Source organism: Acipenser ruthenus, chromosome 25 (assembly GCF_902713425.1).
Source record: "Acipenser ruthenus chromosome 25, fAciRut3.2 maternal haplotype, whole genome shotgun sequence".
Classification (NCBI taxonomy): domain Eukaryota; kingdom Metazoa; phylum Chordata; class Actinopteri; order Acipenseriformes; family Acipenseridae; genus Acipenser; species Acipenser ruthenus.
This window is the reverse complement of record NC_081213.1, coordinates 12,823,112-12,839,556: the sequence shown is the minus strand read 5'-3', so window position 1 is coordinate 12,839,556 and position 16,445 is coordinate 12,823,112. Positions and strand designations below refer to the sequence as shown.

General features: G+C 42.7%; 1 protein-coding gene across 1 annotated transcript in view; it reads right to left on the bottom strand.

The window, feature by feature from the left end:
* LOC117414068 (rho guanine nucleotide exchange factor 3) overlaps positions 1 to 16,104 on the bottom strand; it is a 144,668-nt gene extending 128,564 nt beyond the window's left edge. The window contains exon 1 of the mRNA XM_058999355.1: positions 15,620 to 16,104. Coding sequence (XP_058855338.1) covers positions 15,620 to 15,696 — 77 coding nt within the window. The 5' untranslated portion in view covers positions 15,697 to 16,104. The remainder of the gene's footprint in view (positions 1 to 15,619) is intronic.
* Positions 16,105 to 16,445: the final 341 nt, after the last annotated feature.

The window sequence follows — 16,445 nt, the reverse complement described above, 5'->3', positions numbered from 1 at the left end:
ACAGCCTGTCAGTGTGTGTGTGTGTGTGTGAGAGGCTCCAGGACAGCCTGTCAAGTGTGTGTGTGTGTGTGTGTGTGTGTGAGAGGCTCCAGGACAGTCTGTCAAGTGTGTGTGTGTGTGAAAGGCTCCAGGACAGCCTGTCAGTGTGTGTGTGTGAGGGGCTCCAGGACAGCTGGGTGTTTGACAGGTGTTTGTTCAGGTCAGGGAGTCAGTTGAGAGGGGAAGCCTGCCTGCCTGCCTACCTGCCTACCTGCCTGCCATGCCACTGTACCAGTGCTTTGTCAACTTACAATTCATTTAAAAATTGCCAGACGCTGTTATCAACACTAAAGGGCTATTCACACTATAGCGTTTAATCCCTGCGTTTTCTATGGTAACAAATCAAACCTATGGAATTGAATACTACCTTTCATACTTAAAAATAAACAAAACAGGTTCGATTTTTGGACGAAAAATACTGTGATCACCACCCTGTCCTGATAAATTTGGCTATAATCTGAAGCCAATATGGATTGGGTGCAAGACGCTGCATGGTTATTGCTCTGAAGAACAAGAGAAAGAAAGAGAAGAATGTGGATTCACACTATAATAACAAGCAACGGGAAACCCTAAGGGAGTACCAGCGTCCTGTGCAAGAGCTGAAATATACTGTATATATTTCATCTCAAATTGTGTTATTGGCAACAAAAACATTGTTTAATAAAATTAGAAGCACAGACACGACTACCAAACGCAGTCATTTCCATGCATCCTGATGGGTTTTTCTTCTTAATAAACAATACAGTAAACGCAGGTAAATGGTACTGTCAATGCAGATGTCAGACAGCACACACAGTGTTTTACATTATTGGGAAAAAATACACATATACATCAAACCGTTTAGACAGTTTAATTTGCAGTAAATACAATACGACTTAGCTGCATGTGCTACTGGATATAATTAGATATTTGATTGTGTTTTGTAGCTCAGTCCATGGCAGTCACTTTCTAGAAGCTACACACGGACATTTAACGAAAATCTGTAATCAAAACAGTGTGTTTATTTTAACATACCAAAAGTGCTTACTTTCCCATTTCCTTATATTTTCCCATAATTTCTGTTTGTATTCTTTATCAAGCTATTTCTTGTGTTGCTTATCATGAAGAACAAGCCATTCTGCACTGCTATAATCAGACATTCCCACTGTGATATTCGATGCGCAAGTCTGAATACCAAAATAGCAGCGAAACGTTGGCCATTAAAAACCCAGCAAATAAACGCTATTGTGAATAGCCCTTAACTCAGCAGCGGAACACGTCACAGAGAAAAGTGATGACGAGTGATATCATAATCCTGCTTCAAGCCAGTTATTAGAACTACAAAACAGCTGTGTATCTCTAGCACTGACTTGTGCTCAAATCTTTCACAGCAGCGTTTCATTTACTTTGGCAGCATTTGTGTTGAACAGAAAACAAGGGTGTGTGAGCCAGCTCGTTTCAATGCTACACAAGGGTGTGTGAGCCAGCTCGTTTCAATGCTACACTTCAAGGGTGTGCGAGCCAGCTCGTTTCAATGCTACAAAGGGTGTGTGAGCCAGCTTGTTTCAATGCTACACAAGGGTATGTGAGCCAGCTCGTTTCAATGCTACACTTCTAGGGCCTGTGAGCCAGCTCGTTTCAATGCTACACAAGGGTGTGTGAGCCAGCTTGTTTCAATGCTACACAAGGGTATGTGAGCCAGCTCTTTTCAATGCTACACAAGGGTGTGTGAGCCAGCTCGTTTCAATGCTACACTTCAAGGGTGTGTGAGCCAGCTCGTTTCAATGCTACACAAGGGTATGTGAGCCAGCTCGTTTCAATGCTACACAAGGGTGTGTGAGCCAGCTTGTTTCAATGCTACACAAGGGTATGTGAGCCAGCTCCTTTCAATGCTACACAAGGGTGTGTGAGCCAGCTCGTTTCAATGCTACACAAGGGTGTGTGAGCCAGCTCGTTTCAATGCTACACAAGGGTGTGTGAGCCAGCTCGTTTCAATGCTACACAAGGGTGTGTGAGCCAGCTCGTTTCAATGCTACACAAGGGTGTGTGAGCCAGCTCATTTCAATGCTACACTTCAAGGGTGTGCGAGCCAGCTCGTTTCAATGCTACACAATGAAATGTATTTTAGAATGACTATACTGCAAATAGGGGACAATGATGATATTAAATACAGAGCGCATTAAGTGTACAGGGAGATAAATCCAGGTCCACTCAATGCCTCCTCTCAGGTCTATTATCAAGTATTTCCTTATTTTAGGACCTAGTTTTCAATAAAAATAAAAACAAATGTAATTCTAATCAGTCATTGGGCTCAGTGACTGGCTGCTGTTGCTATGCTAATAGGACCCTTTGCACTGCATCGTTTTATCAAAAGGCAACAGGATTTTTAATCTCAGTGAAAGTGAAGGCCAGAGAGATGGCCCGTCATGTGATTTGATGTAAAAACACAGCCTGTGCTTGTGTTTAGGTATGCTGTGTATTTAATGCTAATCCTGGCACCCCTTGTGCTGTTCTCTGCAGAGCATGGTGATGTGCCTCTATGTTTACATGCCCAGAACACATTTCAATAACCCAGGCAGCTGACTGCAGAACAAGAATATAAGGCAGAGGAGCACTGTATACTCCCATCCTCCCCGGACAAGGCTGGGAGTGAGGTGGTGGTGGAATAGTTTGTGAAATAGGTTTATATACCTTATAGGTTGATGGGAACTTGCCGGTAATTGGCTTGTAGTTTGACCAATGAATAAATGTGATGTACTAGGAACTTGTATTAATGATACTTTAAATTTCCTGCCTTAATACATTGCAAGCTTTATATTACACAAATATAAACACTGAATCTGTTAAATACACATTTACAATCTTAGCAGCCCATGGACCACATGACTGTAAGTCGCCCTGGACAAGGGCGTCTGCTAAGAAATAAATAATAATAATAATAATAATAATAATACAATACAGTTTGTCACCAGACACAGGCACCCCATGGACCAATCACAATACAGTTTGTCACCAGACACAGGTACCCCATGGACCAATCACAATACAGTTTGTCAACAGACACAGGCACCCCATGAACAAATCACAATTCAGTTTGTCACCAGACGCGGCTCCATAGACCAATCACAATTCAGTTTGTCACCAGACGCGGCTCCATAGACCAATCACAATTCAGTTTGTCACCAGACGCAGGAACCTCATAGACCAATCACAATACAGTTTGTCACCAGATGCAGGCACCCCCCCAACAGACCCCTGTAATGCTCACAGTGAACAGCACGGTCAGGCCGGCAGGATGTAAGAAACCTCAAAGCTGTGTCAACTTGAGCTGGAAAGCTAAGGGGCAAAACTTTACTGCATTGAAGAGGCTGATTTCCAAAGATTCCCCCTCATTTGAGACATTCTGAGCCCCAGTTCACTTGAGCCCTCCACAGTTCATACCGGACCTTCATCCTTGGCAGCTCCAACAGACACGTAACCCTTCCTCTACCAGGAGAGCTGTGTTAGTCCATGGGCTGGATCTCCAATAGACACGTAACCCTTTCTCTACCAGGAAAGCTGTGTTAGACCATGGGCTGGATCTCCAATAGACACTTAACCCTTTCTCTACCAGAAGAGCTGTGTTAGACCATGGGCTGGATTCTCAAAGCTATTTACTCCAAATCAACGCAAGCAGAAATAGACCGTGCAGAAATGTACTTGGTCCCCTTACTCATTTTAGAATGGCTATTTATGTTTTTCTTTCTTTGTATTTGTGTTAATGACAATTCACAGTAAAATGCATTGAGACTCTCTCCCTCCATGTATCTGCTTACAGAATACAGTTTCAGTCAAAATGTAATTTGTCACATTTGTATTTTTCTTGCATGTCTAGAACACAGCAGAGCATAAAATCAAAAACAAACCCTGGAGCCTTCTGTAAGATCAGTGAGGCGTGAGGGGTGTGGAGCTGGGATTTCAGTGAATCACTGTGTAAGATCAGTGAGGAGTGAGGGGTGTGGAGCTGGGATTTCAGTGAATCTCTGTGTAAGATCAGTGAGGCGTGAGGGGTGTGGAGCTGGGATTTCAGTGAATCGCTGTGTAAGATCAGTGAGGAGTGAGGGGTGTGGAGCTGGGATTTCAGTGAATCTCTGTGTAAGATCAATGAGGCGTGAGGGGGGTGGAGCTGGGATTTCAGTGAATCTCTGTGTAAGATCAGTGAGGAGTGAGGGGTGTGGAGCTGGGATTTCAGTGAATCTCTGTGTAAGATCAGTGAGGCGTGAGGGGTGTGGAGCTGGGATTTCAGTGAATCACTGTGTAAGATCAGTGAGGAGTGAGGGGTGTGGAGCTGGGATTTCAGTGAATCTCTGTGTAAGATCAGTGAGGAGTGAGGGGTGTGGAGCTGGGATTTCAGTGAATCACTGTGTAAGATCAGTGAGGAGTGAGGGGTGTGGAGCTGGGATTTCAGTGAATCACTGTGTAAGATCAGTGAGGAGTGAGGGGGGTGGAGCTGGGATTTCAGTGAATCTCTGTGTAAGATCAGTGAGGCGTGAGGGGGGTGGAGCTGGGATTTCAGTGAATCGCTGTGTAAGATCAGTGAGGAGTGAGGGGTGTGGAGCTGGGATTTCAGTGAATCTCTGTGTAAGATCAGTGAGGCGTGAGGGGGGTGGAGCTGGGATTTCAGTGAATCACTGTGTAAGATCAGTGAGGCGTGAGGGGGGTGGAGCTGGGATTTCAGTGAATCACTGTGTAAGATCAGTGAGGAGTGAGGGGTGTGGAGCTGGGATTTCAGTGAATCACTGTGTAAGATCAGGGAGTAGGGAGAGTTGTGCAGCTGGGATTTCAGCGGATCGCTGTGCAACATGCAGGGTGAGGAAGGGGTAAAGTACCCCCCTCTAACCACACACTGCCTGCTGACTGCTGCGTGAGAAAGCTCTTCAACATGGGCACTAATAGGCAGCTTCTCTGCAGGAATCCACTGCAGCCTTCATTTTAAACAGATGGGTAAACTGGATGAAAAGAAGGCCAGTCACATGGGAACAGATGAAGGGTGGACTGAATCTAAATTTAAACATTTGAGGCCATTTCTGTCAAGTTCCACTGTCAACACCCCCAGATTTTGAGCCTCTTACGAACTATGGAATGGTCTTAGCAGAGAATCTACAGTATTGCTCTGAACTTTTTAAAAATATGTTTTAAGGATGCGACAAAAAAAGTAAAAAAAACAAGAACTGGAAAGCAAACAGCATGAATTGATACGTGGCTGATAGTGGTATTTAATTTGCACACCCTATTTGCTCAACTGTCTGAGTTTCCCATTTTTACTGTGTGTTTTGAAGACCCCCCTAAACCCCTCGGTTTCAGTGCACACACCCATCCTCATTTTATTAACCTGAGGACACACCTTTGCAATAAGCAGGCAGATTGCTGGACCTGGAAATGAGGGAGTCAAATTAATCCAGTTTTATAATGGGCTTTGAAATGTTAGAGTTAGGGCCAAGATACTGTGACTCCTCTGGCATTGAAATTCAAAGACGTAGCAGTTAACCCTGCCACCACAGCAGCAGCTGTTCCAGCAACTGTTTTTAATCTTTTTCTGGGGTTGTGCTGGCTGTCCTAACAGCTCCCTCAGCAGCACACACTGACATGGGCTGGCAGGAGCACGCTCAGGCATGGTCAGGACCTGCAAAGACAAGGCAAGATCACTGCAGAACATGGACCTGCCAAGCCAGCCACGACACTGAAGAAAGATCACTGCAGAACATGGACCCCCCAAGCCAGCCACAACACTGAAGAAAGATCACTGCAGAACATGGACCTGCCAAGCCAGCCACGACACTGAAGCAAGATCACTGCAGAACATGGACCTGCCAAGCCAGCCACGACACTGAAGCAAGATCACTGCAGAACATGGACCTGCCAAACCAGCCACGACACTGAAGCAAGATCACTGCAGAACATGGACCTGCCAAGCCAGCCCACGACACTGAAGCAAGATCACTGCAGAACATGGACCTGCCAAGCCAGCCACGACACTGAAGAAAGATCACTGCAGAACATGGACCTGCCAAACCAGCCACGACACTGAAGCAAGATCACTGCAGAACATAGACCTGCCAAACCAGCCACGACACTGAAGAAAGATCACTGCAGAACATAGACCTGCCAAGACAGCCACAACACTGAAGCAAGATCACTGCAGAACATGCCCCCCCCAAACCAGCCACGACACTGAAGCAAGATCACTGCAGAACATAGACCTGCCAAACCAGCCACGACACTGAAGAAAGATCACTGCAGAACATAGACCTGCCAAACCAGCCACGACACTAGACCTGCTTGGAGGTGCTGGGTAGGGGTGTTTAAATGTTTAAACGTTACTATCCAAATTTACAAAGTTTAGCATTTTGTCTAAAAGTTTCAAACATTAAGAGACAGAAACTCTTCCCTCGCTCTCCGTCAAGTTATTGTGCTGCAGAGTCCACTGGACTGGAGCAGAGGGAGCCAGGATGCTCAATGCTGCCATCATGTGGGAGCCCAGGGAAGCTTCAAAAGGCTACAGCCATCAATATGATAAACAGTAAGGGGATGAGAACAAATACAGGGCTGTTGATGGTAAAATCTATATAATAAAAACACCAAGAATGCACAGAAATGAAAAACTATAACAGAATAAAGTCCAGCTGCAGACACCAGTGAGCTAGGAGTTAAACTGAACAAGGTTATGTCATTGAATTATATAGAAAATGACAGAGGAGAAAAGGGGATCTTCTACCTTCCCCAGGTTCAGTTCTGATATGAATCACTGAAAGTGTTTCTGTTCTCAACAGCAGTAGAGACACACAGTAACTAGAGGTTTTAGTTTATCTGCCCAGTCGATACGGAGTCTGTTGGTATAAGACTGCCCTGAGCAGCACAGCTCAGTTATTATGAATTATCTTTAGTTCAAAATGAGCTCCAATAAATGAACCACATTTGTATAAAAATGACGTTTATCGTTTCATAACCAAATGCGATACGGAACTTCTACAGGAGGCTAGGTGAAAGTCTGGTGAAGAAGTGAGTTCTGTTCTAATGCCAGACTCTGCCTTTGATCAGGGTGGAATAAGACAATCCTATGAAACTATACAGACCACACTGCACACAGCAAACACACCAGAGCAGCTGTGATCAATCCTATGAAACTATACAGACCACACTGCACACAGCTAACACACCAGCGCAGCTGTGATCAATCCTATGAAACTATACAGACCACACTGCACACAGCTAACACACCAGATCAGCTGTGATCAACTGCAAACGCAGCCATGTCAATTTCCACACAGAGGGCTAATGCCTTTAAATATATGCGCGTGTATGAAAGGGTTATTCTTGATCAACAGGATTAGCTCCAAGATTTATAATCTCCCCATTAAAATAAAACGTCAGCCAAGTTAGAATAAAACTACTGTGAATGTACACAGGGCCGAACTTTAAAGAAAATCTAGGATAATTCCATTCTTTCAATCAATGTGATGCTCTCAATGTGCCATCAGTGTGATACTCTCAATGTGCCCATCAGTGTGATACTCTCAATGTGCCATCAGTGTGATACTCTCAATGTGCCCATCAGTGTGATACTCTCAATGTGCCCATCAGTGTGATACTCTCAATGTGCCCATCAGTGTGATACTCTCAATGTGCCCATCAGTGTGATACTCTCAATGTGCCCATCAGTGTGATACTCTCAATGTGCCCATCAGTGTGATACTCTCAATGTGCCCATCAGTGTGATACTCTCAATGTGCCATCAGTGTGATACTCTCAATGTGCCCATCAGTGTGATACTCTCAATGTTCCATCAGTGTGATACTCTCAATGTGTCCATCAGTGTGATACTCTCAATGTTCCATCAGTGTGATACTCTCAATGTGTCCATCAGTGTGATGCTATCAATGTGCCCATCAGTGTGATACTCTCAATGTGCCCATCAGTGTGATACTCTCAATGTGTCCATCAGTGTGATACTCTCAATGTGTCCATCAGTGTGATACTCTCAATGTGCCCATCAGTGTGATACTCTCAATGTGCCCATCAGTGTGATACTCTCAATGTGCCCATCAGTGTGATACTCTCAATGTGCCCATCAGTGTGATACTCTCAATGTGCCCATCAGTGTGATACTCTCAATGTGCCCATCAGTGTGATACTCTCAATGTGCCCATCAGTGTGATACTCTCAATGTGTCCATCAGTGTGATACTCTCAATGTGCCCATCAGTGTGATACTCTCAATGTGTCCATCAGTGTGATACTCTCAATGTGCCCATCAGTGTGATACTCTCAATGTGCCCATCAGTGTGATACTCTCAATGTGCCATCAGTGTGATACTCTCAATGTGCCATCAGTGTGATACTCTCAATGTGCCCATCAGTGTGATACTCTCAATGTGCCCATCAGTGTGATACTCTCAATGTGCCCATCAGTGTGATACTCTCAATGTGCCCATCAGAGTGATACTCTCAATGTGCCCATCAGTGTGATACTCTCAATGTGTCCATCAGTGTGATACTCTCAATGTGCCCATCAGTGTGATACTCTCAATGTGCCCATCAGTGTGATACTCTCAATGTGCCCATCAGTGTGATACTCTCAATGTGTCCATCAGTGTGATACTCTCAATGTGTCCATCAGTGTGATACTCTCAATGTGTCCATCAGTGTGATACTCTCAATGTGTCCATCAGTGTGATACTCTCAATGTGCCATCAGTGTGATGCTATCAATGTGCCCATCAGTGTGATGCTATCAATGTGCCCATCAGTGTGATACTCTCAATGTGCCATCAGTGTGATACTCTCAATGTTCCATCAGTGTGATACTCTCAATGTGTCCATCAGTGTGATGCTATCAATGTGCCCATCAGTGTGATACTCTCAATGTGCCCATCAGTGTGATACTCTCAATGTGCCCATCAGTGTGATACTCTCAATGTGCCCATCAGTGTGATACTCTCAATGTGCCATCAGTGTGATACTCTCAATGTGCCATCAGTGTGATACTCTCAATGTGCCATCAGTGTGATGCTATCAATGTGCCATCAGTGTGATACTCTCAATGTGCCATCAGTGTGATGCTATCAATGTGTTGTGCTAACGAATGTTTCATCACACAACGTCATACGTTCACCCACAGGACTTCTAGCAGTACAGCAGTAACTATAGCACGAGTCAGGGCACTGCGTTATAGTTTGAGCCTTGAACTTCAATTCTGCTTGAATTCTTGTTTAATTCTTGAATCACTCTCTTGAGCCTCCTTTCTGGATTATACGTTTAGCGTGAGTCGTGAGTCAGCATTTACACGCAGAGCAGCAAGATTCAATTACTTCCGGATTGGCTAGCAAGTCTGTGTGCAGTGAAGTATAGAATTTAATATTTCGGTTTTGAGGTGGCTGATGATGGAATAGTAAAACAATATAACAAGACCTTGTTTTTCTGCATGGATATTGTGAAGCAAAGCACCACTAAGTTAAAAGTAGGTTTTTGCTTTTCATATGGAAATATCTGTTAACTTCTGTATATGTTTAATATTGCAACTGTGTTATTGTATTTTTCTCTGTTTTGGAAGACTTTGATATTATCGACATCGATATGCAATTTTCATATCATCGATGGCTACCCCTAGTTCAGACTAATACTTTCACTGCTCCTTCCTGCATCTCGGCTGTTCCTTGATAGTTTTACACCTGATTACAACCATTATCAGAAAATGAGCCTTTTCCTTAGCATTTCATTCAAGGGTCCTTGAATTTTGTTTTTGCAGAGGTAAGTGACTCAGCACCCAGGGATGTGAAGGGGGGGGAGGTAATACACTTGCTGCAGACTGAGAATCCCTCTCTGTTTTACAATCTCATTCCACATGTCCTTGTCAAGTTTGCTTTGACACTGAAGTGAGGAGTAAACATAAACAGGCCACTGAACAAGCAGAGCCCGTCTGTGTGTCTGTGGAATGCAGCAGGACTAGTGGCACAAGCAGTTAAACGCAGTGTGCAGAGAGGTACCCAACGCTGCACTGAGCGATTGTACTTCTTATTGTAACTCAGCAAACATCGCCTCCTTCCATAATATTTACAGAGTGAAACAGCAGCCCAATAAAGTCTTGAATGAAAACCCTGACAAACAGCAAAAACAAAAAAGGTACAGTTCACTGAACAATAACAAGTGTGTGAGTAACATAGATCCCTGGCACAGCTGTGAATTGAGAGTCAGATAACATAGATCCCTGGCACAGCTGTGAATTGAGAGTCAGATAACATACAGACGTGCTCAAATTTGTTGGTACCCTTACAGCTCATTGAAATAATGCTTCATTCCTCCTGAAAAGTAATGAAATTAAAAGCTATTTTATCATGTATACTTGCATGCCTTTGGTATGTCATAGAATAAAGCAAAGAAGCTGTGAAAAGAGATGAATTATTGCTTATTCTACAAAGATATTCTAAAATGGCCTGGACACATTTGTTGGTACCCCTTAGAAAAGATAATAAATAATTGGATTATAGTGATATTTCAAACTAATTCGTTTCTTTAATTAGTATCACACATGTCTCCAATCTTAAATGGAGAAAAGTAGTCACTGTGCTGTTTGGTATCATTGTGTGCACCACACTGAACATGGACCAGAGAAAGCAAAGGAGAGAGTTGTCTGAGGAGATCAGAAAGAAAATAATAGACAAGCATGGTAAAGGTAAAGGCTACAAGACCATCTCCAAGCAGCTTGATGTTCCTGTGACAACAGTTGCAAATATTATTAAGAAGTTTAAGGTCCATGGAACTGTAGCCAACCTCCCTGGGCGCGGCCGCAAGAGGAAAATCGACCCCAGATTGAACAGAAGGATAGTGCGAATGGTAGAAAAAGAACCAAGGATAACTGCCAAAGAGATACAAGCTGAACTCCAAGGTGAAGGCACGTCAGTTTCTGATCGCACCATCCGTTGCTTTTTGAGCGAAAGTGGGCTCCTTGGAAGAAGACCCAGGAGGATTCCACTTTTGAAAGAAAAACATAAAAAAGCCAGACTGGAATTTGCTAAAATGCATATTGACAAGCCACAATCCTTCTGGGAGAATGTCCTTTGGACAGATGAGTCAAAACTGGAGCTTTTTGGCAAGTCACATCAGCTCTATGTTCACAGACGAAAAAATGAAGCTTTCAAAGAAAAGAACACCATACCTACAGTGAAACATGGAGGAGGCTCGGTTATGTTTTGGGGCTGCTTTGCTGCGCCTGGCACAGGGTGCCTTGAATCTGTGCAGGGCACAATGAAATCTCAAGACTATCAAGGCATTCTGGAGCGAAACGTACTGCCCAGTGTCAGAAAGCTCTGTCTCAGTCGCAGGTCATGGGTCCTCCAACAGGATAATGACCCAAAACACACAGCTAAAAGCACCCAAGAATGGATAAGAACAAAACATTGGACTATTCTGAAGTGGCCTTCTATGAGTCCTGATCTGAATCCTATCGAACATCTATGGAAAGAGCTGAAACTTGCAGTCTGGAGAAGGCACCCATCAAACCTGAGACAGCTGGAGCAGTTTGCTCAGGAAGAGTGGGCCAAACTACCTGTTAACAGGTGCAGAAGTCTCACTGAGAGCTACAGAAAACGTTTGATTGCAGTGATTGCCTCTAAAGGTTGTGCAACAAAATATTAGGTTAGCGGTCCCATCATTTTTGTCCATGCCATTTTCATTTGTTTTCTTATTTACAATATTATGTTGAATAAAAAATCAAAAGCAAAGTCTGATTTCTATTAAATATGGAATAAACAATGGTGGATGCCAATTACTTTTGTCAGTTTCAAGTTATTTCAGAGAAAATTGTGCATTCTTCGTTTTTTGTGGAGGGGTACCAACAAATTTGAGCACGTCTCTAGATCCCTGACACAGCTGTGAATTGAGAGTCAGATAACAGATCCCTGGCACAGCTGTAAATTGAGAGTCAGATAACATAGATCCCTGGCACAGCTGTGAATTGAGAGTCAGATAACATAGATACCTGGCACAGCTGTGAATTGAGAGTCAGATAACATAGATACCTGGCACAGCTGTGAATTGAGAGTCAGATAACATAGATACCTGGCACAGCTGTGAATTCAGTGTCAGATAACATAGATCCCTGGCACAGCTGTTGAGAGTCAGAGCTATCAGTGTTGATGGAATCCTGCTGAGCATCACATAAATCAGCAGTATAGACAGAACAGTGTAACATACGACAGACAGAAACACCTTCATGTATCACCACAATGTGATACTCCCAATAATCCAGCATGCTGCAGCAGGAGTGGATTGATACGACGCTGGTCACAGATACTGTAGGGGTTCACGTTTTACAGTTAAACTCCTCATTAACATGCTGTTGCTGTTATAAATCAATGAGACTTCCCGAAACAATGATTTGGAGCTTTCCATATTTCACTTTTTAATGGAAGAACACTATAGTGGAAGCGTGAGTGTTTTACTAGAGAAGAGCCAGCTAGCAATACAACCTGACTGCATCCCATTCTCTGGATGTTTCCTTTTCAATTCAAAATGTAACCTGCTTTTAGAACTCCAAATACAGTAAACAATTAATACTGAAAACAACAAAACGCAAATAACTGCTGCCAGCAAATGCAGATCCAGATATCAGCGTGTGGTTCTAAAGCTATACTGTAGCGTACACAGGGTGTTCCACACTATAGAACCCTGACAGAACTACACCCAGAACTCTTAAATACTCAACAGTGCTGAATTTACAAAGACTAACACAAACACAATGATACAATGACACACGTTTCAACCTCAAGTCTTTCTCAGTGTCTTCATACGGTGTGTTGGAATCCCAGCATTTAAAGACATTGAAAAAGACTTCTAGTCAAAACGTTTCTCATTGAATTGATAATGTTTCTTTTACTACTTGTGAGTTCCATCACGTCATGCAGGTCACTGACTATGCAATACACAGCGATGTTAGACCTATCACAATGTAAGATGTGTAATAGGGCAGGGTGTCTGACAGCGTGGTATTGTTCATCCATGTTCACTTCCTCATACCAGAGGGGAAGCATTGTAAAGCACAGAGAGGTAAAGCATAAATCTCTTTGCTTTATATTGAAAAGCATGGCAAACCATGGTAAACTGTGTTAGATGCATTGAATAACAATGGGAAAAGCAGATCCCAGTGCTCTAACACACAGCTTCTCAAATCATCTTGTTTTAAAAGCAGATTCCAGTGCTCTAACACAGAGCTTCTCAAATCATCTTGGTTTAAAAGCAGATTCCAGTGCTCTAACACAGAGCTTCTCAAATCACCTTGTTTTAAAAGCAGATCCCAGTGCTCTAACACAGAGCTTCTCAAATCATCCTGTTTTAAAAGCAGATCCCAGTGCTCTAACACAGAGCTTCTCAAATCATCTTGTTTTAAAAGCAGATTCCAGTGCTCTAACACAGAGCTTCTCAAATCATCCTGTTTTAAAAGCAGATCCCAGTGCTCTAACACAGAGCTTCTCAAATCATCTTGGTTTAAAAGCAGATTCCAGTGCTCTAACACAGAGCTTCTCAAATCATCTTGGTTTAAAAGCAGATTCCAGTGCTCTAACACAGAGCTTCTCAAATCATCTTGTTTTAAAAGCAGATCCCAGTGCTCTAACACAGAGCTTCTCAAATCATCTTGGTTTAAAAGCAGATTCCAGTGCTCTAACACAGAGCTTCTCAAATCACCTTGTTTTAAAAGCAGATCCCAGTGCTCTAACACAGAGCTTCTCAAATCATCCTGTTTTAAAAGCAGATCCCAGTGCTCTAACACAGAGCTTCTCAAATCATCTTGTTTTAAAAGCAGATTCCAGTGCTCTAACACAGAGCTTCTCAAATCATCCTGTTTTAAAAGCAGATCCCAGTGCTCTAACACAGAGCTTCTCAAATCATCTTGGTTTAAAAGCAGATTCCAGTGCTCTAACACAGAGCTTCTCAAATCATCTTGGTTTAAAAGCAGATTCCAGTGCTCTAACACAGAGCTTCTCAAATCATCTTGTTTTAAAAGCAGATCCCAGTGCTCTAACACAGAGCTTCTCAAATCATCTTGGTTTAAAAGCAGATCCCAGTGCTCTAACACAGAGCTTCTCAAATCATCTTGGTTTAAAAGCAGATTCCAGTGCTCTAACAGAGCTTCTCAAATCATCTTGTTTTAAAAGCAGTTTTGACCTGGGGGACTCCCAAGTGAAAACCAAGCAACACTTTTCTGAAGTTTCCAGGATTTCCTGGGGACTTCCTGCAGGTCCCAGCTTGAGAAGCTCTGGTTTGACACACCGCTACAGAACCTCTATGCTAAACAGCCAGCAGCTGTGAGTGATCTGGGAGCTCCTGGAACACACACCTGCTGCTTTCTCACTGGACACCCAGCAGGTACATAAACACTAGCGTGACCAGTGCTTCAACCAGCACTGCAGTCTCTAGAACCAGCATGAGCAGCTGGAAACCAGCACTGCAGTCTCTAGAACCAGCATGAGCAGCTGGAAACCAGCACTGCAGTCTCTAGAACCAGCATGAGCAGCTGGAAACCAGCACTGCAGTCTCTAGAACCGGCATGAGCAGCTGGAAACCAGCGCAATTAAAAGCAGCATCTTCTCTGACCAGTATAATGCAGTGTTGGTCATTGCTCAGAGCACTGCATATTCACCTCAGTTAATGCTTACCCTGTAAACCAGCACACTTTATCACATTTCTTTCAATTGCTCTAACACTCTCACACGTTGTTTTGTTTTGGTTATATAATTAATTACATTTTACATCTAACAAACAACACAACTCTGTTTTATTAATGTATATAAATGTACCAGTTCCAATTCATTACAATTCCAGTATGTATTAGTTTATTTTATAAGGTGTGCAACAGTATTGGTTATAATGAGGTATAAACAGCAGTATATACTAGGCTACATAAACATAATAGGGTATTTACAGTACACCTGCAGTAAAAGTGCAGAAAACGGCACTTCAGATATGGCAGTGCTTTTTTGTAAGGTGAGACTGCAGTTCAGCGATGGTAAAATGACTCCCATTGCATAGCAGTTTGATCCAATCCTGGTTTTGCTAAGAGTTTAATAAGATGCACCGGAGCTTGTTACCTATAGTATACACACTGCGGCTAATCAAGCTCGTAGTAAAACCCGGAATGGGTGAAACTGCTCTGCAATGGGAGTCTTGTTCCCATCCCTGCAGTTAGTTACAGTAGGTGTTTAAGAGTAGCACAGTTCCCATGATCTCCTCATTCAGCAACATGGGAAGCTGGCTGTAACACTTCGTAATGTTAGAGAAAAGCAGCTAACGTGCTCGCAGTGAACTCAAACCAGTTCATGCGCAGGAAGGCTCGAGCACATTGATAGTGGGATCGAATATCATTTTCTGAGCAAACCCATTTTTAAGGTCACACCGCACTTTTTTAATGATGTACTTGTCTTTGTAACACGTATTTGTTGTTGGCAGACTCACTACAATTTAAACTCCACGGAACAGTAAGCAGGCACTCTGCTGCAGTCAGAAACGTTCAAACACTAAACAATAAAGTCGTATTACTTACTATTTAATTTTTTTTTATTTTATTTTACTTACCTTGCAACCTCTTTGTTTTCATGTCCTGCTTGCATGTGAGTGGACCCACTTGTATCTTCAACCAAAAACGTGAACATGCAGGTTTCTGATCCAACACAAATCAATAAAGTCTGTCATGCGTCCAGTTTTAACTGTGATCTGAGCCGGGCTGGTCGCTCCTGCCTCGCTCTGTAAATTACTGTACTGACTAGACCAGAATGTTGTTTAGGTCCAGAACGTGCTGTTTATACACGCGACCGGAACAAAACAACATGTACGCTTAATCGTTTTATTTATTATTTATTAAAACAAAACTAACTCCAGTTGTCTATTTCGCGTTGATCTTGAACTTTTTTTTCTTTTTAACTTTCACGCTTTGCTTCATTTCACGCACACACCGTCCCTAACATGCAAGTCTAGCGCCCTCCCTAAATCAGTCTGTGCAAAACGTTGCTAACATCGCCTGGGCTCGATTGATAACCGTGAGCTCATATTACAGCGTGTGTGTGTGCAGGAAGTACAGTCGAGTTCAACATTGAAGGCCAGTTAGCAGGAGCATACATATTCAGTAAGGAAAATAGCACCAGAATTTATGTAGGGTGCCAAAAGGGAATTTGTTTAACTTTTTTTTAAAACATGAATAATTCAAATAGTAATAGTTTTCATTCATTTTTCAAATATTTGAAAATAGCATCAAATTATAAATAAATAAATATTTTTTGCAAATATTTGAAAATGTTTCAAGATCAATCCCCTATTGGCACATCTAATTTATACATATTAATAAATACATTATTTATTTTAAAATTAATTAAGTATTTGAATTTCATATTTTAAAATTAATTGA